Raw genomic sequence first — 18,286 nt, 5'->3', positions numbered from 1 at the left:
CGCTTTCGTATGGTAAGTCACATCATCTTTGTTTTTAAATATATTTTTCCCACGTGGAATGTTTCCCTCTATTATATTGATATCATACATAAATGATAACATTGACTATTTATAAGTAGACAGACGTGGGCAGAGAGAGAGGTGAGCAAGGTCCAGAGGACCGTTGGTATCAGTGACAAAATGATGTGTGTAATTTCAGTCACTATGGGTCAAATAATATGATGCCAATGAAAGTGAATACATCAGCTAAATCCTTTTTCAGGTATCTTTAACTTGACATGTGGGTTATTGCTATGTCGTATTGCATTTACGAGTTCTTGATTTATTAATATGTGGCATTCATCCACTTTTTATCAAATATATTCCACAAATTCATCAGGTACAAACTAAATATCAAAAAATTCACATAAAAGCTTCTTTTAAAGAAAGATTTATTGATCTCTTTTTATAACATACTAGCGATCTGCCCCAGCTTCAGACTGGCAGCACTGAGTATCTACAACAGGATGACTTGTCTGGTCTTGTGGGAATTTTGTTTATGAACCACTGCTTAAAGTTATGATTAAAACTGAGAGAACAATTTCAGGTAATTGAATACCATGAATTTCATATAATTTAAATGGTTTAAGCAATGAATGCCTGGGAACTTTTCAGGAGGCATGAGTGTTTTCTGTTCCCTTTTTAATTGACATTTTGAGTGACACCTCATGGCCACAATGGCAGCTGCAAGCTACTGTGTGCTGCCAAGACTGCCCAATTGCAGTGCCAATCTGGTGAGAGCTATATTGTTTTTGCATGACCTTTGCTCTTAGTTCCTGTCATACCCCCTAAACATTAACTTTACAACAAAAGTTCTGTCCTTAGGAGCTTAATATTTATGAATTCAGCAGCAGCTTATGCAGGCCTTCCAGTAGCAGCAGTTCACTCTCAGTACTAGCTCACACTGGCCCACAATTAGCAGTAGCTTGTGCTGGTCTACCACTGCAGTCGGGCAGCCTTAGGCAATTCCCAGCAATCTTGTCATCCACCACTAGATGGTAGCAGGAGAATTTAATTCAACATAGTTCTACCAATTTGCATTAAACGTTTATAAATTATACACACAAACCTTCTTCATGGATCAGTCTGTCTGTTAGTGAAAATCGTATCAAAATCCCTGTAGTAGTTCCTGAGGTTACCCTGAACATACAGGTAGAAACTTTGGTGTGTGATGGTAGTTTATATATGTGTAGAAGATGTGAGTACTTAAGTAGAAGCAATATGAGAGAGTCATTTAAATTCTCACCACTTCTGATTGCAAAGTAACTGACATCACCATATCAATATTATGAAGCCAGTCTGGCCTCACCTCCCAAAGACTGGTCATTTGTGTGTGAGTTGCATTTGCGTGAGTGTGTGAGTGAGTCTTGTCTGTTTTCAACAAGGGCCTTTTTGGCTGAAAGTTGATTTTGTGACAGTCTTTTTGTTGTACCTATCTGCGACTCAGCATCCCCACTATATAGTGAGAAGCAATTATCCTTTTCATAATATTATTACAATCCATCATGGATTTTCAGTTGTTTGACTTCACTATATGGTTGAGCAGAGCAGTCAGATATGTGCCAGGATGCATGTTTCAGTGTTCAGCTGTTATCGACCACCTTATTGTGATACACTATTGTTGGCAGAAAGTTCTCACTGTAGTGGCAAATGTTCATTGTCGTCTCTGCTATTGTCACTCAGTGCTTGGAAGGATTTGAATTTTTTGTGGTACCTGCCATTTGAAACAACTCTCTCCAGACTACCAAGAAAAGATACATTATCCAAAAACATAACCAGTAATTGCATCAGTGCAGATTTAATATTTAGAGTGTTGGGGTTTATCATACAATCTGAAACTTCACATAAAATTTCTAAATGTTGAAAGTAAGTGAAACTGGTCTTTCATTTATTATTGGTATAAACAAAGATCCTTTCACATTTCAGTTCAATAAGTTACATGTTGCTCACTTAGAATTTGATTTATTTTTACCACTAATAATATCCATCTATGTGACTGATGAGTGCCCAACGAGTTTCTGGTTGATTTTGCATGCATCGATTTTTCTTGTCTCAAGCCAGGGGGGCATGCACATTGCAGCAGCTGCATCATTTTGTTGTGGATGTAAGGAGAGAAATGGCAGAAGTTGGGAGGTGGTGGCCTGGAGGAGGTTGATGACTGTGTGAACGAGCATGAAGTCATCGGCATGGAGACACTCAGTTGTGGCAAGGACGGGCAGCATGGTGGAAGTGAGCTGTGCAGCCAGCTGTTTGTTTGTATGGCAGGGTTTGGTGGCTCGATGAGCAACCTGAAATGGGGTTTGTATCTGTGCTTTACTTCCAAGGACCTTTAAAAAGAAAAATAAGACAAGGGCTAAATTGCTTTCTGGTGAAGGGATATGTGCGGGATCAGTGTCATTTGTATCTGGGGACTAGACAGGCAAACATTTATCTGCTAGCACTGCAAGAATGACAGCATTCAGTAACTGTATTGTGTTTAACTGTTTAATGCAATTTAGCATTCATCTTAATCATGAGTGTCGCCAATCATGAACACAAACCTATCTTGTTGTTAAGTAGTGGAGCAAGTGTTCTTTTAACCTCCTTATTTCAATAGCTGTCTGTCTAAGGAGGGCCACTTAGCTTCTTGGCAAATAATGAGTATTTAATGTGGTTAGGTTGCTAATAAGAAGTGTCTGTTGAAAATTTTAGTATATTAATGTGTACCTTAAATATCTGTCTATGGCTATGGGTGTGCTGGTTTCAAATGTAAATCCAGTAGTTATCCTGTTGTTCTTTGCAAGAATACTGGGAATTCCTGAAATCCTGAATGTAGAAGTAATTTAATTCTGCAAGAGGCTTAATTCTTGTAGTTGCATTTTGCTGGCCTCATTCTGTTTGTGCTTTTACTTGTGTTTTAGTGTGCTTGCTGTGTTTAATATTCAATTTTAGATTTCCTGAAGTCTATCTTGAAAACCTGAGTCAAGCAGTAATTTAATTCTGCAACGGAATCTTTTTTATATTGCCTGTTTCAATTTTTTAATTTTAAATTTGGAATGTAAATTCTAAATATTAATTTAAGAAATTAGCTGAGCACTAAGAGTGTTGTAATCCTAGTGCCATTTGTTGGTGGAACGTATTTTCCTTAACCATTGTGGCCAAGTGGTAATGTAATTGCATGTGTTACAAATAACAAAGATTTTGTCAAATCATCCTACTGCTTCCAGTCCAGGGACCTTGTTTCCTAGATTGATTGGCTCTAAGGCTAATTTGCTATCACCTTGCAGAATGGGATTCCAAATGGTAGTAGAGTGTAGTTTTTTAATTTGTATTTATTTATTTATTTTTGACACATGCATTGGCATTTGGACAGAGTTTAATTAAGCCAGTGCTTAATTGTCAAATTGTTTAGTTGTGACTGACTTCTATTTAGCTCTGATTGTAAAAATCTCTTGTGTTTGTAGCATTCTCTATCATGGGAGCTGGAAGTGTTCTCAGAATAAATTATATGAGGAAGGAACAGCTTCAATTTAATTGTGTGTGTGTGGGAAGCCAAACCAAGGCAGTGCTGCCAAGCTGTGTCTATGCTTGTGGGGAACATTAGAAAAGCCCATTGATGTCACAGCCCAATCCACTAATGAGGTGAGTACCTCTTGTGCCCCATGCTTCACTGTGTTGGATGTAGTGTGTGAGGGGGTAGATTTTTTGGAAGGTATTATGCTTACTAATGCACAGAGGTTGAGGCTGCATGCCCTGATGGACCATGTAATAAACAGAGTGAATGACCTCTGTTCCTGACTGTAAAAATGCATCCTCTATACAGGCGTTGCAAGAGGAGATTAATTTGGTGTGGCTGCTTATCTTCCTGAAGTTGGCAGGTTGGTAGCATGGTGGAGGAAAACCAAAGGCATAATACTGGGGAAATTACTGGATGGTGGTAGATTATTATAGTCATTTCTTGAAGCTTTCCAACCCATTTTTGCCAATCATTCAGAGGGTCAGGAACCTTTCAGTTGATGATATGTATAGTATAACAAGATTATTGTGGATAACTGTTAAATTGGAAGAGCAGCTGGCCATCTTTCAAGTACTGGCACAGTGATTTGTCTTGCAATTTAGCCACTAACACAGGGACATTTAAGCCATTTGAGAGCCAAAGTACTGGACGTAGAAGGGGGTTTACTGCTTCTTTGCAAGATAGTTATGGAGCAGTGTCTTGGTTCATGTTGGAGAAAGGACTTGGTTATTAGCTAATTCATAGGGTGCAAGTCGTTGATGAAGCATTGGTAGAGTGTGCCAAGAAGGTGCAAGTAGCCTGGATTGCCCTGTCTCTTGAGATCTCTGAAACTGATGCCATCCATTATATTTTGGAAGGGGTGTGTCCATCTGATCGTTTGTGAGTTGTCTTTGGTAAGAAATCAATATCATTTTCCAGTCTGGATAAAATGGTTGTTCACACTGACAACATTAAATATTGTGATGAACAATGTGGGGTGACATCTGGATTTAGCTAGCACCACGACTCATTGTGGCAACTTGACACTGAGTGTAAGGGGCATGTAGTAAATCTGCAGTATTGTTTCAGGTGTGGTAGTACTGAACACTTAGGAAGACAGTTTCAAGTACTGGGAGAATGGGATGTGAATTCATATGCCAGGCATTGCAGCGGGGGACCATAAGGCCCCACTCACCACATGAATGCTATAAGGTTTGTGCTGTCAGTGGAGTGCGCTTACCCTCAGTATGTGCCATTGTGGGTAAGGAGCCAGTGTGTGCTGTGCTATATTTCAGAAGCAGTGTTTCTTTAATTGATTTTGACTGGTGTGAGGCTCATAAGCATCTGTCAGGGTTGACCCGGTTACAACCAGGGAATGTGGGGTATTGTACCACCTCTGGGGACACTTTTGAGATCACTGGGTAAATCCAACTCAATCTCAGGGTCAGGAAGTTTATGTTGGCTATTAAATAGTGGGTGATGAAAGGTTTGGTGGTTAGGTTAATGATTTCCTAGTCTGTACACAGTGTGTGTTAGACTACGGGATGGGAGATCCGTTCTTTAAGTTCTGCCCTGAGGCAACGTTTAAGTTCTGTAAGCATTTTGCATCTACGAGTAATAGTGTTTGTAATGTTCAGGAAGAGGCAGCTGAGTTTGGGATGGGATATTTCCTGGCAGTTGAAATTGTTGTAGCAATTTCTGAGGTACTGCCTCATAGACTGGGTATGACCAATAAAATAGAGTGTAAGATTAAAGTAACTGACCAGAAACCTGTCTGGCAGACTCCATACCAGCTTTTGCATAAAATTGTAGATCAGCTCTTAGAAGATGATGTCACTAGGCAGTCAGTGTCTCTGTATGCCTTGCCCATATTTTTGGTCCCTAAGGCCAATAGGGGTGGGTACTGTGCAGTAGTGGATTATCGGCATCTAAACCAGATTGTGGTTCATGAATTGTTTCCACTACTGGACTTACACAACTGTTTTAAGTGGTTTGTGGGGGGCATGAATTTTCATTGTTTTGGACATTAAGCAGGAATACCATCAGATGCCACTAGCCAAGGAATCTAAACCATTCATCACCTTCTGTATGGATTATAATCTCAATGAATTCAACCGGGTGCCTTTTGGGTTACTCACTGGGTCAGTGGTTCTCTCACACTTGTTAGATAGTGTGTTTGGAGATTTGAAGTTCAAATGTGTATGTCATTAGTTGGATGAATTTGTGATGTACAGTGTTAGTTTTGATAGACATTTAAGGCACCTAGAGTAGGTCTTGACTTGGTTAAATGAGGCGCAGTTGATGGTAAAACCGAGTAAGGTCGCTCTTGGTAGACAACAGATTTCTTTCTTGTGGCACATTGTGTCTGCAGCAGGGATTAAGATAGACCCGTCACACACTAAGACTATTTACAATTTCCCTGTTCCTCGCAACAAGAAGGACATGGCATGATTTGTAGGAATGATGAATTTTTTTGTAAGTTTGTTTTAAACTTTGCTGTTATAGCAGCACTCCTCTACCAGTTGAGGTGCAAAGTGGAAAAATTTGTCTGGCACAAAAGTCAACAACTGGCATTTGAGGGGCTGAAGTATCGCTCCAATATTAGGTGTGCCAGATTTCATCCTTCCCTTCATTGTCCAGATGGATGCATCCTGTTCTGGTATTGTGGCCGTTCTTTTGCAAGAGCAAGGGGGAGAGCGAAGGTTGTCAGCTTGTCAGCTTGTCATCTGTCTCTCATGCTTTCCAGCTTTGGGCCACCTTATTATCCTTGGCCTTCATTTGCTGAGTGGATCAATAGGAGTTTGAAAGCTGCTCTGATAATTTATCATTCTAGCTCACAGATGAAGTGGGAAAAATCTGCAGCTTGGCTTAGCCAGGCATTCAACACAGCCTGCCACAAGTCCTATAAGAGCACCCCAAATGAATTACTGTTCCCATACTAGGTAAACTCTCCCCTAAGTAATCTGTGGTCCCTTAATGACATTCTACCAGAGTGTGTTAACCTTGGTGGTCTTAGACCAAGTAGGAGCTCGAAAGAAAGAATAGCTTTCCAGCCCATCAAAAACAAGCACACACCGGCATGTGGCACGTATTGTCGTGGGGGACCATGTTTTTGTGCATAATGTCTGGAATCAGAGTAAGAAGGAGAAGGGGGTAACTGATAAGATAATGTCGAGGCATGCGGGGGAACCATATACTGTGGTTAAAATTCTGGGTCCAGTCAAATAGCTGGTGGAGGAGACAAGTAAGTTGAGAGCTCTTCCCATCAGGGTTGTTTCTGGTTTCCGGGGGGCAGGGGGAGGTTGGTGCATGTGCTTTGACCTTCGTGTCAATTTTGCATGCATCGATTTATCTTTTCCGAGCCAGGGGGTGTGCGCACTGCACTGGCCACAAAGTGGTGACTGTGTGAATGAGCATGAAGCTGTTGGCATGGAGACAGTTTCGGCAAGGATGGGCAGTATGGCAGAAGCAAACTGTGCAGCCAACTGTTCCTTTGCGTGCCTGGGTTTGGCAGCTTTATGGGCAACTTGAAAGGGGTTCACGTCTGTGCTTTACTTCCGAGGACCTATAAAAATAAAAATATGACAAGAACTAAATTGCTTCCTGGCAGAGTGGTGTCAGTGGAACCAGTGCTGTTCATATCCATTAACTAGACAGGCAAACAGTTGTCTGCTAGCTCTGTAAGAATGACAGCATTCGGTAACTGTATTGTGTTTAATGGTTTAATGTGATTTAGCATTCTACTTAATGTTGAGTGTTGCTGATCTCACACACCATTGTAGCTTGTTATTAAGTAGTGGGGCCAGTGTTCTTGTAACCCAATTATTTCAATAGCTGTTTGCTTAAGGTGACCACTTAACTGCCCAGCAAATAACAAATATTTAATGTGGCTAGGTCACTAATAAGTAATGCATGTTGAAAATTTTGTTATATTAACTTGTAACTTAAATCATTGTCTTCTGCTACTGCCCTGCTACTCTCAAATGTACATCCAGTAGTTACGCTGTTACTGTTTGTCAAGAATACTGTGTGAGCTCAGCCATAGTTGTCAAAGGTTGAAAATTAAGCTTTGACATTTAGCTTTTTGTGTGCTTGCTCTGTTCAACACTTAATTTTAAATTTTCAGAAATCATTCTTGAAAACCTAATGTAATTCTGCACGAGGCTTAATTCTTATAGTTACATTTTGCTGGCCTTATTCTGTTTATGCTTGTATTTGTATTTCAGTGTGCTTGCTCTGTTCAATATTAAATTTTAAATTTTCTGAAGTTGTTCTTGAAAACGTAGATCAAGCAGTAATGTAATTCTGCAAGATGCTCAATTTTTTTATATTGCCTAATTTAATTGTTTTTCATTTTAAATTTCGAATGTAAATTTTAATTTTTAATTTAAAGGATTAAGTGAACGCTAAGAGTATTGTAAGCTGTGTGTTGGTGGATGGTGTGACCAAGTGCTGATGTAGTTGCATGTTTTACAAATAAAAAAGATTTTGTCAAAGCACCGTGCCATCTCAACTCAGGGACCTTGTGTCCTAGCTTGACTGGCTCTAAGGTCAATTTTCTTTCACCTTGTGGAAGCAGATTCCAGTGATAGACTGTAATTTTGCTTTAACCTATAACATCACCAAGGTATTGTCTTCAGTAGAAGGACTGGAACAGGGGCAATTCAGCCTAGTCACAGCTAACGAGGGGTGATTTCAGCTGAAGTAGAGGCTCAAATTTCAAAAGACCACATTGAAACCTGTGAGAATGTTCTGCTGAATACCTTTCCCCATCCAGGATGCAGTTAAAGTTGTTGAGAGGTGAGCAACCTACATCATGGTAGCACAATGGAATTTAGCTTATGGTTGGTTGTAATTCTTCAAAGCTTCTAGTTGTAATTTTATTGGATTGATTTTGATTGTATACAAAACAATGAGTATGAACTTAAGTGTTATTTATTTAAATACTAGGCTGTTACAATAGGAAAAAAGTTACATAAAATCTTGCAGTCTTTATTTGTTTGTCAATAGATATATTTTTTTAGTCTACAGAAATTTCAGGTAGATACATCACTTTTAACCAGTAAAAAATTAGTTTATGAAACTAATAATTACTGATTCAGTTAAAATCCATATTTATAAAACAGTAAAATTTCACTTTATAGAATATTTTGTGCATCTTAACTCTATTTATTCTTTTTATTTTTCTTCCCCAAAATAGACAGTAATTTCTTAGACATGAAATACGGTTTCTGAGGAGAGCCATCATTGCGTTCAAGGTCTTCCACTGAAAGCAATAAATGAAAATATTAAATGAGCTGATAGCTAAATCATAATTCAAGGCTAAGTGTCTAACAAATGCAGTAGGGTCAGTTAAGTAAAAAATGAAAAGAAGATAAGAATTTCTGGTCAGAGAAACAAGGGTAATATCAACAGCAACAGAAATTGGTAAAACAGGAGCAGGATTCCTTATGAACAGGATGGCAGGGCAAATAGTGAGTTTTTATAAACAATTCACTGATAGTGCTATTGTCTTCAACATCAAGAGCAAACCAATACCAACAACAGATAAGGTATAAATGCCAATGTCACGAGCAGAAGATGAAGAGAGACAGAGTGTATAAGAGCAGGGAATGGGTAACTTGGTACATGAAAGGTGATCTAAATCTAATTGCCAGGAGAAACTGGAGTACTATAGTGATGGAGGGAATAGAAAGCAGAGTTATGGGAGAGTATGAGGCATGGCAGTAACATTATCTTTTCCTTTTTTCTGTCCACATTGTATTCAATTTCTCATTTCTTCCTATTTGAAAGCCTTCTAAAATTAGTATTTTAATCTTAAAAACATTTTGCATTGTTATTTCCATTCTTTGATGTTTCTTTCTAGATATTTTCTCAGTTCTGTAATCTGTGCTACTGCTTTTTCCAGAAATACAGGAATATTTGTCCTGTCAGCCTGTTCTTATTCATTCAGTAAAGATGTCCAAAGAAAATTAATCCTCACTTTGTCATTACTTTTGACATTTACTCTATACATTCATAGATCTCCTCCTCATTAATTCTCATTTTCCAACTATCTGTAGTTTTTATTACACTAATTATTTTTGTAATAATCCATCGTTCAAGTACCCCTGTTCTGTTCAGCTTATAGTTCATTGTCAAGCATATGAACACTTTGGTCACACCACTGTGGAGTAGTGATTTGAGTTTTGTTTTTCCACATATACATTTCTTGTTGTAGATACTTTCGGTCAAATCATATGCTTTCTCCATTTTATTAACTCCTGTGTTTGTTGCATAATTTTTCTAGTCCATTTTGTTGTATGGTCCTGCAAAATATAAAAACTTACTAGCTCACTCTATGTTCTCTATTTGTTATTCTATGTATTTTGGTGGTTTTTATATTTGTCATGGTTGTTTTTTTTCTAGTTTAAAGATTGAGACTAGCTGTTTTTTACAGATTTATTGGAGTAACTGCTTCTTTCGGATTTACTGACAGTATAATCATCTTCAAAGGCTGCAGTTTACCTTAATTGTGTTTGATTTTCTTCCCACAATTATTGCGTAAATTTGGTATTTTTTTTATCTCCAAATCACAGATCCTTACAGTTTTTTCTAAAATACAGTTGAACTGTGAAGGTGACAAGTCATCCCCTTGTCTAACACAAGTTTTTATTTTAAATGATTGTGATACTTCTCCCATATCATTTTTGTTGAAGCTTAATGGATTATGTTTGTTAGTTTTGCTTTAACACCAAATCTCTAACGATTTTATCTACCGTTCCTTTGTATTTGGAGTCAAATGATTTCTTGAAATCAATAAATGATACTACTATATGTTAACATTCTGTAGCAAATTATTGATTTTAAATTAAAAATCTGTTCTGTGCAAGATCTTCCCTTTTGTTTAAAGTTTCTTCAACTCTATTAAGGAGAATTTTTAGTAATATTTTGTATTTTACTGGCAAAAGTGACACTCTTCTGCAGTTACTGACATTTTTATGTAGCAGATGGGTTAATCCTATTTTCCACTCTTCTGTGATCCTTTCTTCTTTTCCAAACGTTCTCAGAAAGCAAGTATAGATAATTTTTTCAGTAACTGTTCTGTAATGGAGTCTTCATCAATGATTATATTATATTTTATTATTATTATTATTTTTGTTGTTGTTAAAATCATTCCCCTTACAAGTACTTAGAGCAATCTGGTAGTTTGTTAAACCAAATCACATGAGTGATCTGTTGATACACAAATTTCAAACTGTCATTTTTAATTTTGTTGTCCTGCAGAACTGCAATATTTTCTCCTGGTGTTGTGATTTACATCACTGCTGTCGATAACTTACACTGGTTAATTAATAAAGAATGTAACTAATTTAAAAATGTCCGTAGCATATATAGTTAATTATCTGTGTCACACAAACTCTTCACAACATGATTCTCTATGATCCATCCCATGTATAAGACTTACTGTCCTGTCCAGTAGCACCAATATTCTTTTGAAAGTACATCAGTGGCACACCCCTAGTTCAGTCCCAGCATGAATAATGGTGTATATTGTTCTATAACATACTATTTTTAATGTTTGGCTAGGAACTTGTGCTGATCTTCATGGTTATCTTTGATAACTGTTTCCTGTATGCTATGCAACTTGATCGATGAGCAGGGGAAACTGTGTTTCATAGTGTGACTTGCAGAAGCAGTTAGAAAATGAATATTTAAATATGCTTAAGTTGGTTTTACTGTCATTTTGCAAAAACTCAAGCTAAGATAGAACTTCTTTCTTCTTTAAAGATGAAAACTTATCACTGTATCTGTGAAATCATTCTTTGTATGTTTTAACTTCTTTAATACAATATGATTTATGTAGCACTTGGTAGTGGAAACATAAAAGACAATAATGATGGAACAGCACAAAAAACACTGTTTCAGTTTTCTTATATGTTCTGATAAAAAATACATAAAACAAATCTTTATAATTTTACCATTTACACTACACTGCACACTGTGATATAATTTCATAGTCAATTATCAATTGGAAGACAGAAAGTGAAAAAGGATCTGATGTTGAGGAGGTAAACTTGTCAGTACAAGCAAAAATGTCTGATAATATATAAAATATCTGTTTTCATTTTTTTGTGTGGTGTACTAATTTACACCATTCTATACACACTCATACTGATTTGAAAGTTATTTGGATCCAACAGGAATCAATAATATCATTAAAAGCAACTGATGTACGTCATCTGAAAATGGACCTCGTGTCATTTTAAGGAGCTCAGAGTGGTTTTTATAAAGAAGAACATTTTGTGAATACAATGATGCCAAACAAGACAAGTGATACTTTTCTCCATGAGATATAAATATGTACAGATGTTAACAGTTTGCAGTTGGCAGGCATAAAATGCCAGCTGACAGTTATGTTACTGTAGCAAGGAAAACCTACACATACAAGATGTTAACTACGCTCTTGCTGCTAGAAATGAAAAAGGTGAAGTTGCTGTGAATATGTATGATTGGTTAAATATCTTGAAGAACAGTAATGCTAACAAAGTACCTCACACAACTTAATATGTCCACTTTGAATTCAACATTAACTACGAAGGTAGTGTATGTTACAAAAAGGATATTACTCAAAATAAATTTGTGCACCACATATTTCCCAATAAAATTGGACCTGTTGTGTTTCCTGAGGCAGTCATTTTAGCAGGGATGACAAGACAATGAAAGATTATGTTTTTAAAAAGATCAGGACATATTACAAAGACATTCTGTTTCCTGAAGTAGACCTATAACCTGAATCAGATCCTAAGTCAGTGAGCATGAATATCCTGGGAAAAATGTGACTAGCCGGATATTTTAGAAGCAAAAAGAAGAGGCAAAAACACTGTGTTTTAAAAGATCTTGAGCCCCTTAAAACACAAGTATTTTAGAAATAAAAAGTCAAATCTTTGGCCACAAAATATGGGATCCCTGTAATGTGGTTTTGGGCCCATTAATGGCTTCAAAATCAAAATACAGTCCAAGAGATACCATAACAGGGAATAAAAATACCATTGTGAAATTTTCACTCTGCTGCAGAGTGTGTGCTGATATTAAACTTTCTGGCAGATTAAAAACTATGTGCCAGACCGAGACTTGAACTCAGGATCTTTGCTTATTGCAGGAAAGTGCTTTACCAACTGCGCCATCCAAGCATGACTCATGATTCATCCTCACAGCCTTACTTCAGCCAGTACCTCATCTCCTACCTTCCTAATTTCACAAAAGCTCTCCTGCAAAACTTACAAGACTAGCACTCCTGGGAGAAAGTTTTATATCAGTGGACACTCCACTGCAGAGTAAAAATTTCATTCTGGAAACATCCTCCAGGCTGTGGCCAAGCCATGTCTCTGCAATATCCTTTCTTCCAGGAGTGCTAGTCTTGCAAGTTTCAAAGTGTGCTTCTGTGGAGTCTGGAAGGTAGGAGGTGAGGCACTGGCAGATGTAAAACTGTGAGGACAGGTTGTGAGTCACACTTGGGTAGCTTAGTCGATAGAGCACTTGCCTGTGCAAAACCACAGGTGCTGAGTTTGAGTCCCAGTCTGGCACACAGTTTTATTCTTCTGGTAAGTTTCATAAAAATACCAATAGTTTACCAAAAACATCTGTGCAGGGTGTGCTAACTTTTATCAATTTAAGACCAATTTATTTGGTTTTAAATTTTTTACACTATATTGTGCTTTCAGTCTGAAAGTGTTAACCACTTAATGTGTACTGTTAACTTTAAAAAGTCTGTACCATTTAACAAATGACATTTTAAGGGCCATAGATAAGCAGAATTTTATTCTTGTTGTTGTGGTTGTCAATCCAAAGATTTGTTTGATACAACTCTACATGCTACTCTATCTTGTGCAAGCATCTTCATCTCCAAATAACTACTGCAACTCACACCCTTCTGAATTGGCTTACTGTATTCATTTCATGGGCTCCCACTACAATTTTTACCCTCGTTATGCAAACACACTCTTCCCTCCAATTCTCAATTGGCAATCCCTTCACATTTCAGAAAATGTCCTATCAACCTATCTCTTTTTCTCATTAGGTTGTGCCTCAAATTTCTTTTGTCCATAATCATATTCAGTACCTCCTAATTAGTTATATGATCTACTCACCTAATCATCAGCAATCTTTTGTGGCATCACATTTCAAAAACTTCTGTTCTCTTCTTGTCTAAACTGTTTAAGATCCATGTTTCACTTCCATACATGGCTACATTCCAGACGAATACCTTCAGAAGAAGTTTCCTAGCACTTACCTCTATATCTGATGTTAACGAAGTCTACATTTTATATCCTCTCTACTTTGGCCATCATCAGTTATGCTGTTGCCCAAATAACAAAACCCACTTACTACTTTAAGTGTCTCATTTTGTAATACAGGGTGTCCGAAAAGACTTTCCCTGATTACATAAATTGATAACTCAGGCTAGAAGTAAGATACAAATATGAAACTTGTGTCGAATTGTTTACAACTATCAATTTTTTTTTTCTGTTTTAGGTTTGCAGTACATAAGTAGTGGATGAGGTGCAGTGCCCAAGAAGCCATGTTAACCAATCAGGATAAGGCACAGTATGTCCTGTGGTACCATGAGACTCGATCACCAACCACAGTGCAGAGACACTTCCAGACAACATTTGGAAGGAATCCACCTGATGTCAAGAGCATTAAAGGCTGGTATGAGAAGTTCAAGAACACAGGATCAGTTGCTGACCTTCCGAGATCTGGTCGACCAAGAAGCTCAGCAGACAGGGTGGAAACTTGTAAGGCAGTCTTTTCTGTGAAGTCCGAAGAAATTGGTGCGCAGGGCCCCATGTGAATTACAGATGCCAAAAAGCTCTCTCCATGACATTTTACACAAACGTTTATTGTTTCATGCATACAAAGTGCAAATCGCTCAGGCCTTGTTGCCCAATGACAGTACATGTCGATATGACTTTGCGGTCGAAATGCTATCACGTATTGAGGATGATGATGGTTATCTCAGACGAATTGCCTTTTCCGATGAAGTGACCTTTTTTGTCAGTGGAGTAGTGAATTGCCATAATGTGTGCATTTGGGGTTCACAAACCCCTGGTGAGGTCATGGAGTGCACCAGAGGCAGTCCAAAGGTGAATTTTTGGTGCGCGCTGTTGCATGATCGAATTATCGGGCCATTCTTCTTCGCAGAGGCTACCATCACATCTGCAGTGTATCTGGACATGTTGCAAGTGTATGCTGTTCATCAGCTGCTTCAGTATCTCCCCGATGTCTTGTTTCAGCAAGACAGTGCACCGCCTCATTGGGGTTTGGACATCCGTGCCTATCTCGATATGACCTTTCCTGGATGATGGATTGGTCATGATGGGGCAATGGTTTGGCCTCCACACTCTGCTGACATAACCCCATTAGACTTCTTTTTATGGGGTTATGTCAAAGACGAGGTCTACCGAACACGTGTACCAGATCTTGAAACCCTGCGGCAACGGATAACCACAGTCGTTGAATCGATCCCTCCAGATATGTTGGCTAATATGTGGACGGAAATTGAATATCACCTAGATGTGCTACGTGCTACCAAGGGTGCTCATGTGAAAGCTTACTGATGTGTGAAAGAAACTTTGATAGTTTGTAATGTAATCAGGGAAAGACTTTTCAGACACCCTGTATAATTCCCTCAGCATCACCTGATTTAATTCAATACATTCCATTATCCTTGTATTGCTTTTGCTGATTTTCATTTTAATTCTGATTTCAAGACACTGTCCATTCTGTTCAAATGCTCTTCCAAGTCCTTTGCTATCTCTGGCAGAATTACAATGTCATCAGCAAACCTCAAAGTTATTATTTATTCTCCCTGACCTTAATTCCTACTTAAAATTTTTCTTTTGTTTCTTTTGCAGCTTGCTCAATGTACAGATTGAACAACATTGGTGATAGGCTACAACTCTGTCTCACTCCCTTCTCAACCACTGCTTCCCTTTCACACCCCTAGGCTCTTCCTGCTATCAGGCTACTGTAAACATTGTGAACAGCCATTTGCTCCCTGTATTTTATCCCTACTACCTTCAGAATTTGAAAGAGAGTATTCCAGACAACACTGTCAAAAGCTTTCTCTAAGTCTATAAATGCTGTAAACATACATTTACCTTTCCTTAACCTATCTTCTAAGAGAAGTTGTAGGATCAGTATTGTGTTGCGTGTTGCTACATTTCTCCAGAATCTGAACTGATCTTCCCCTAGGCTTCTACCAGTTCTCTCACTCTCCTGTAAAGAATTTGTGTTAGTATTTTGCAACCATGACTTTCTGAACTGATGAGTCTGTAATATTCACACATGTCATCACCTGTTTTCTTTGGAATTGAAATTATTAGATTCTTCTTGAACCTCAGGGCATTTCACTTATTACATTCATCTTGCACACCAGATGGAAGAGTTTTGTCATGGCTCACTCTCCCAAGGCTGTCAGTAGTTCTGGCAGAATGTCACCTACTCCCAGAGCCTTGTTTCAACTTAGGTCTCTTACTGTTCTGTAAAGTTTCTTGCATATCATATCTCCCATCTCATCTTCATTTACGTCCTCTTTCATTTCTATAAAACTGCCTTCAAGTTCATCTCCCTTGTGTAGGCCCTCTATATACTCCTTCCATCTTTCAGCTTTCCCTTCTTTGTTTAGGACTGGTTTTCCATATGAACTCTTGATATTCATACATACATCTGCTTCTCTTTTCTCCAAAGGCTTCATTAATTTTACCTGTAGGCAGTATCTATCATTCTCCTAGTGAAATATGCTTTTAAATCCTTACAGTTCTTCTCTAGCTAGTCCTGCTCAGCCATTTTGCACTTCCTGTTAGTTGCACTTTTTAGGTGTTTGTATTCCCTTTTGCTTGCTTCATTTGTATGTTTCCTCCTTTCATGAATTAAGTTCACCTTCTGCGTTATCTATGGATATCTATTAGTCATTGTCTTTTTACCTGTTTCATCCTCTGCTGGATTCACTATTTCATCTTTCAAAGCTACCCATTCATATTCTACTGTAGTCCTCCTTCCTCTTCTAGTCAATTGTTGCCTAATAATCCCTCTGAAACTCTCAAAAACCTCTCGTTCTTTCAACTTATATAGGTCTCATCACTTTGATTTTCTATCTTTTGGCAATTTCTTTAGTTTTAATCTACAGTTCATAACCAATAGATTATGGTTAGAATCCACCTCTGGCCCTGGAAATGTCTTACAATTTAAAATCTGGTTCCAAACTCTCTGTCTTACCATTATATAGTCAATCTGGAACCTTCTGGTGTCACTGAGTGAGGTGACACAGTGGTTAGCACACTGGACTGGCATCCGGGAGGCTGACAGTTCCAAACCACATCCAGCTACCCGGATTTCAATTTTCCATGATTCCCCTAAATCGCTCCAGGCAAATGCCAGAATGGTTCCTTCAAAAGGGCACAGCCAATTTCCTTCCCCATCATTGACACAGTCCAAGCTTGTGCTCCATCTCTAGTGAGCTCGATGTCAACGAGAGGTTTAACCCAATCCTCCCTTCTGGCATCTCTTCCATGCATACAACCTTCTTTCGTGATTCTTAAACCAAGTGTTAGCCATGATTAAATTATGCTCTGTGCAAAATTCTACAGGTGGCTTCCTCTTTCATTCTTTTTCCCCAGTACATATTCAGCTACAGTTTTTCCTGTATTTCAAATTAAACAATGATAAACCTTGAAACATATTATCTCAAATCAACTATTTTCCATTACCAATATTCAACTGGTCGTAGCTCACTGACATTTGGAGATAGAAATATATTTGTTTATTTATTTTCAAATTGTTGAGAATTTAATGCAAAATGTAAAAATTACAATAGCTCAAAATCCAAAATTTTCAACATGACGTTTCTTTTCACTTTCTGTCTCACAAATATCGAAGTAATTATATATAAATACAAAGATGAGGTGACTTACCGAACAAAAACGCTGGCAGGTCGATAGACACACAAACAAACACAAACATACACACAAAATTCAAGCTTTCGCAACAAATTGTTGCCTCATCAGGAAAGAGGGAAGGAGAGGGGAAGACGAAAGGAAGTGGGTTTTAAAGGAGAGGGTAAGGAGTCATTCCAATCCCGGGAGCGGAAAGACTTACCTTAGGGGGAAAAAAGGACAGGTATACACTCGCACACACGCACATATCCATCCACACATACAAACACAAGCTTGTGTCTGTATGTGTGGATGGATATGTGCGTGTGTGCGAGTGTATACCTGTCCTTTTTTCCCCCTAAGGTAAGTCTTTCCGCTCCCGGGATTGGAATGACTCCTTACCCTCTCCTTTAAAACCCACTTCCTTTCGTCTTCCCCTCTCCTTCCCTCTTTCCTGATGAGGCAACAATTTGTTGCGAAAGCTTGAATTTTGTGTGTATGTTTGTGTTTGTTTGTGTGTCTATCGACCTGCCAGCGTTTTTGTTCGGTAAGTCACCTCATCTTTGTATTTATATATAATTTTTCCCACGTGGAATGTTTCCTTCCATTATATAAATATCGAAGTAAAGTTGACTGCAACACTTAGCAACAGAGTGTTTGACCCTAACCCAAATTGATATTATATAATTCTATTTTTTGTTCATAAGTCATATTTGTAACAATAGGATAACCGTGTTGATTTATTGGGGATTACATAGATACCACATGATGATTCTGAAACCATATTTTAGGATTCCTGTAAGAAATACATATTTTGCCACCATACTACAAACTGAGGAACTATAACAACTAAACA

General features: G+C 38.1%; 1 protein-coding gene across 4 annotated transcripts in view; it reads right to left on the bottom strand.

The window, feature by feature from the left end:
• Positions 1–8,433: 8,433 nt before the first annotated feature.
• LOC124788711 (choline transporter-like protein 4) overlaps positions 8,434–18,286 on the bottom strand; it is a 266,397-nt gene continuing 256,544 nt past the window's right edge. For all 4 annotated transcript variants that reach the window (XM_047255992.1, XM_047255999.1, XM_047256007.1 and 1 more), the window contains one exon: positions 8,434–8,780. In XM_047255992.1, the coding sequence (XP_047111948.1) occupies positions 8,680–8,780 (101 nt within the window). In that variant the 3' untranslated portion in view covers positions 8,434–8,679. The remainder of the gene's footprint in view (positions 8,781–18,286) is intronic.

Source organism: Schistocerca piceifrons, chromosome 1 (assembly GCF_021461385.2).
Source record: "Schistocerca piceifrons isolate TAMUIC-IGC-003096 chromosome 1, iqSchPice1.1, whole genome shotgun sequence".
In the NCBI taxonomy this organism is placed as follows: domain Eukaryota; kingdom Metazoa; phylum Arthropoda; class Insecta; order Orthoptera; family Acrididae; genus Schistocerca; species Schistocerca piceifrons.
The sequence above is the reverse complement of the archived record's forward strand: the minus strand, read 5'-3'. Positions and strand labels throughout refer to the sequence as shown.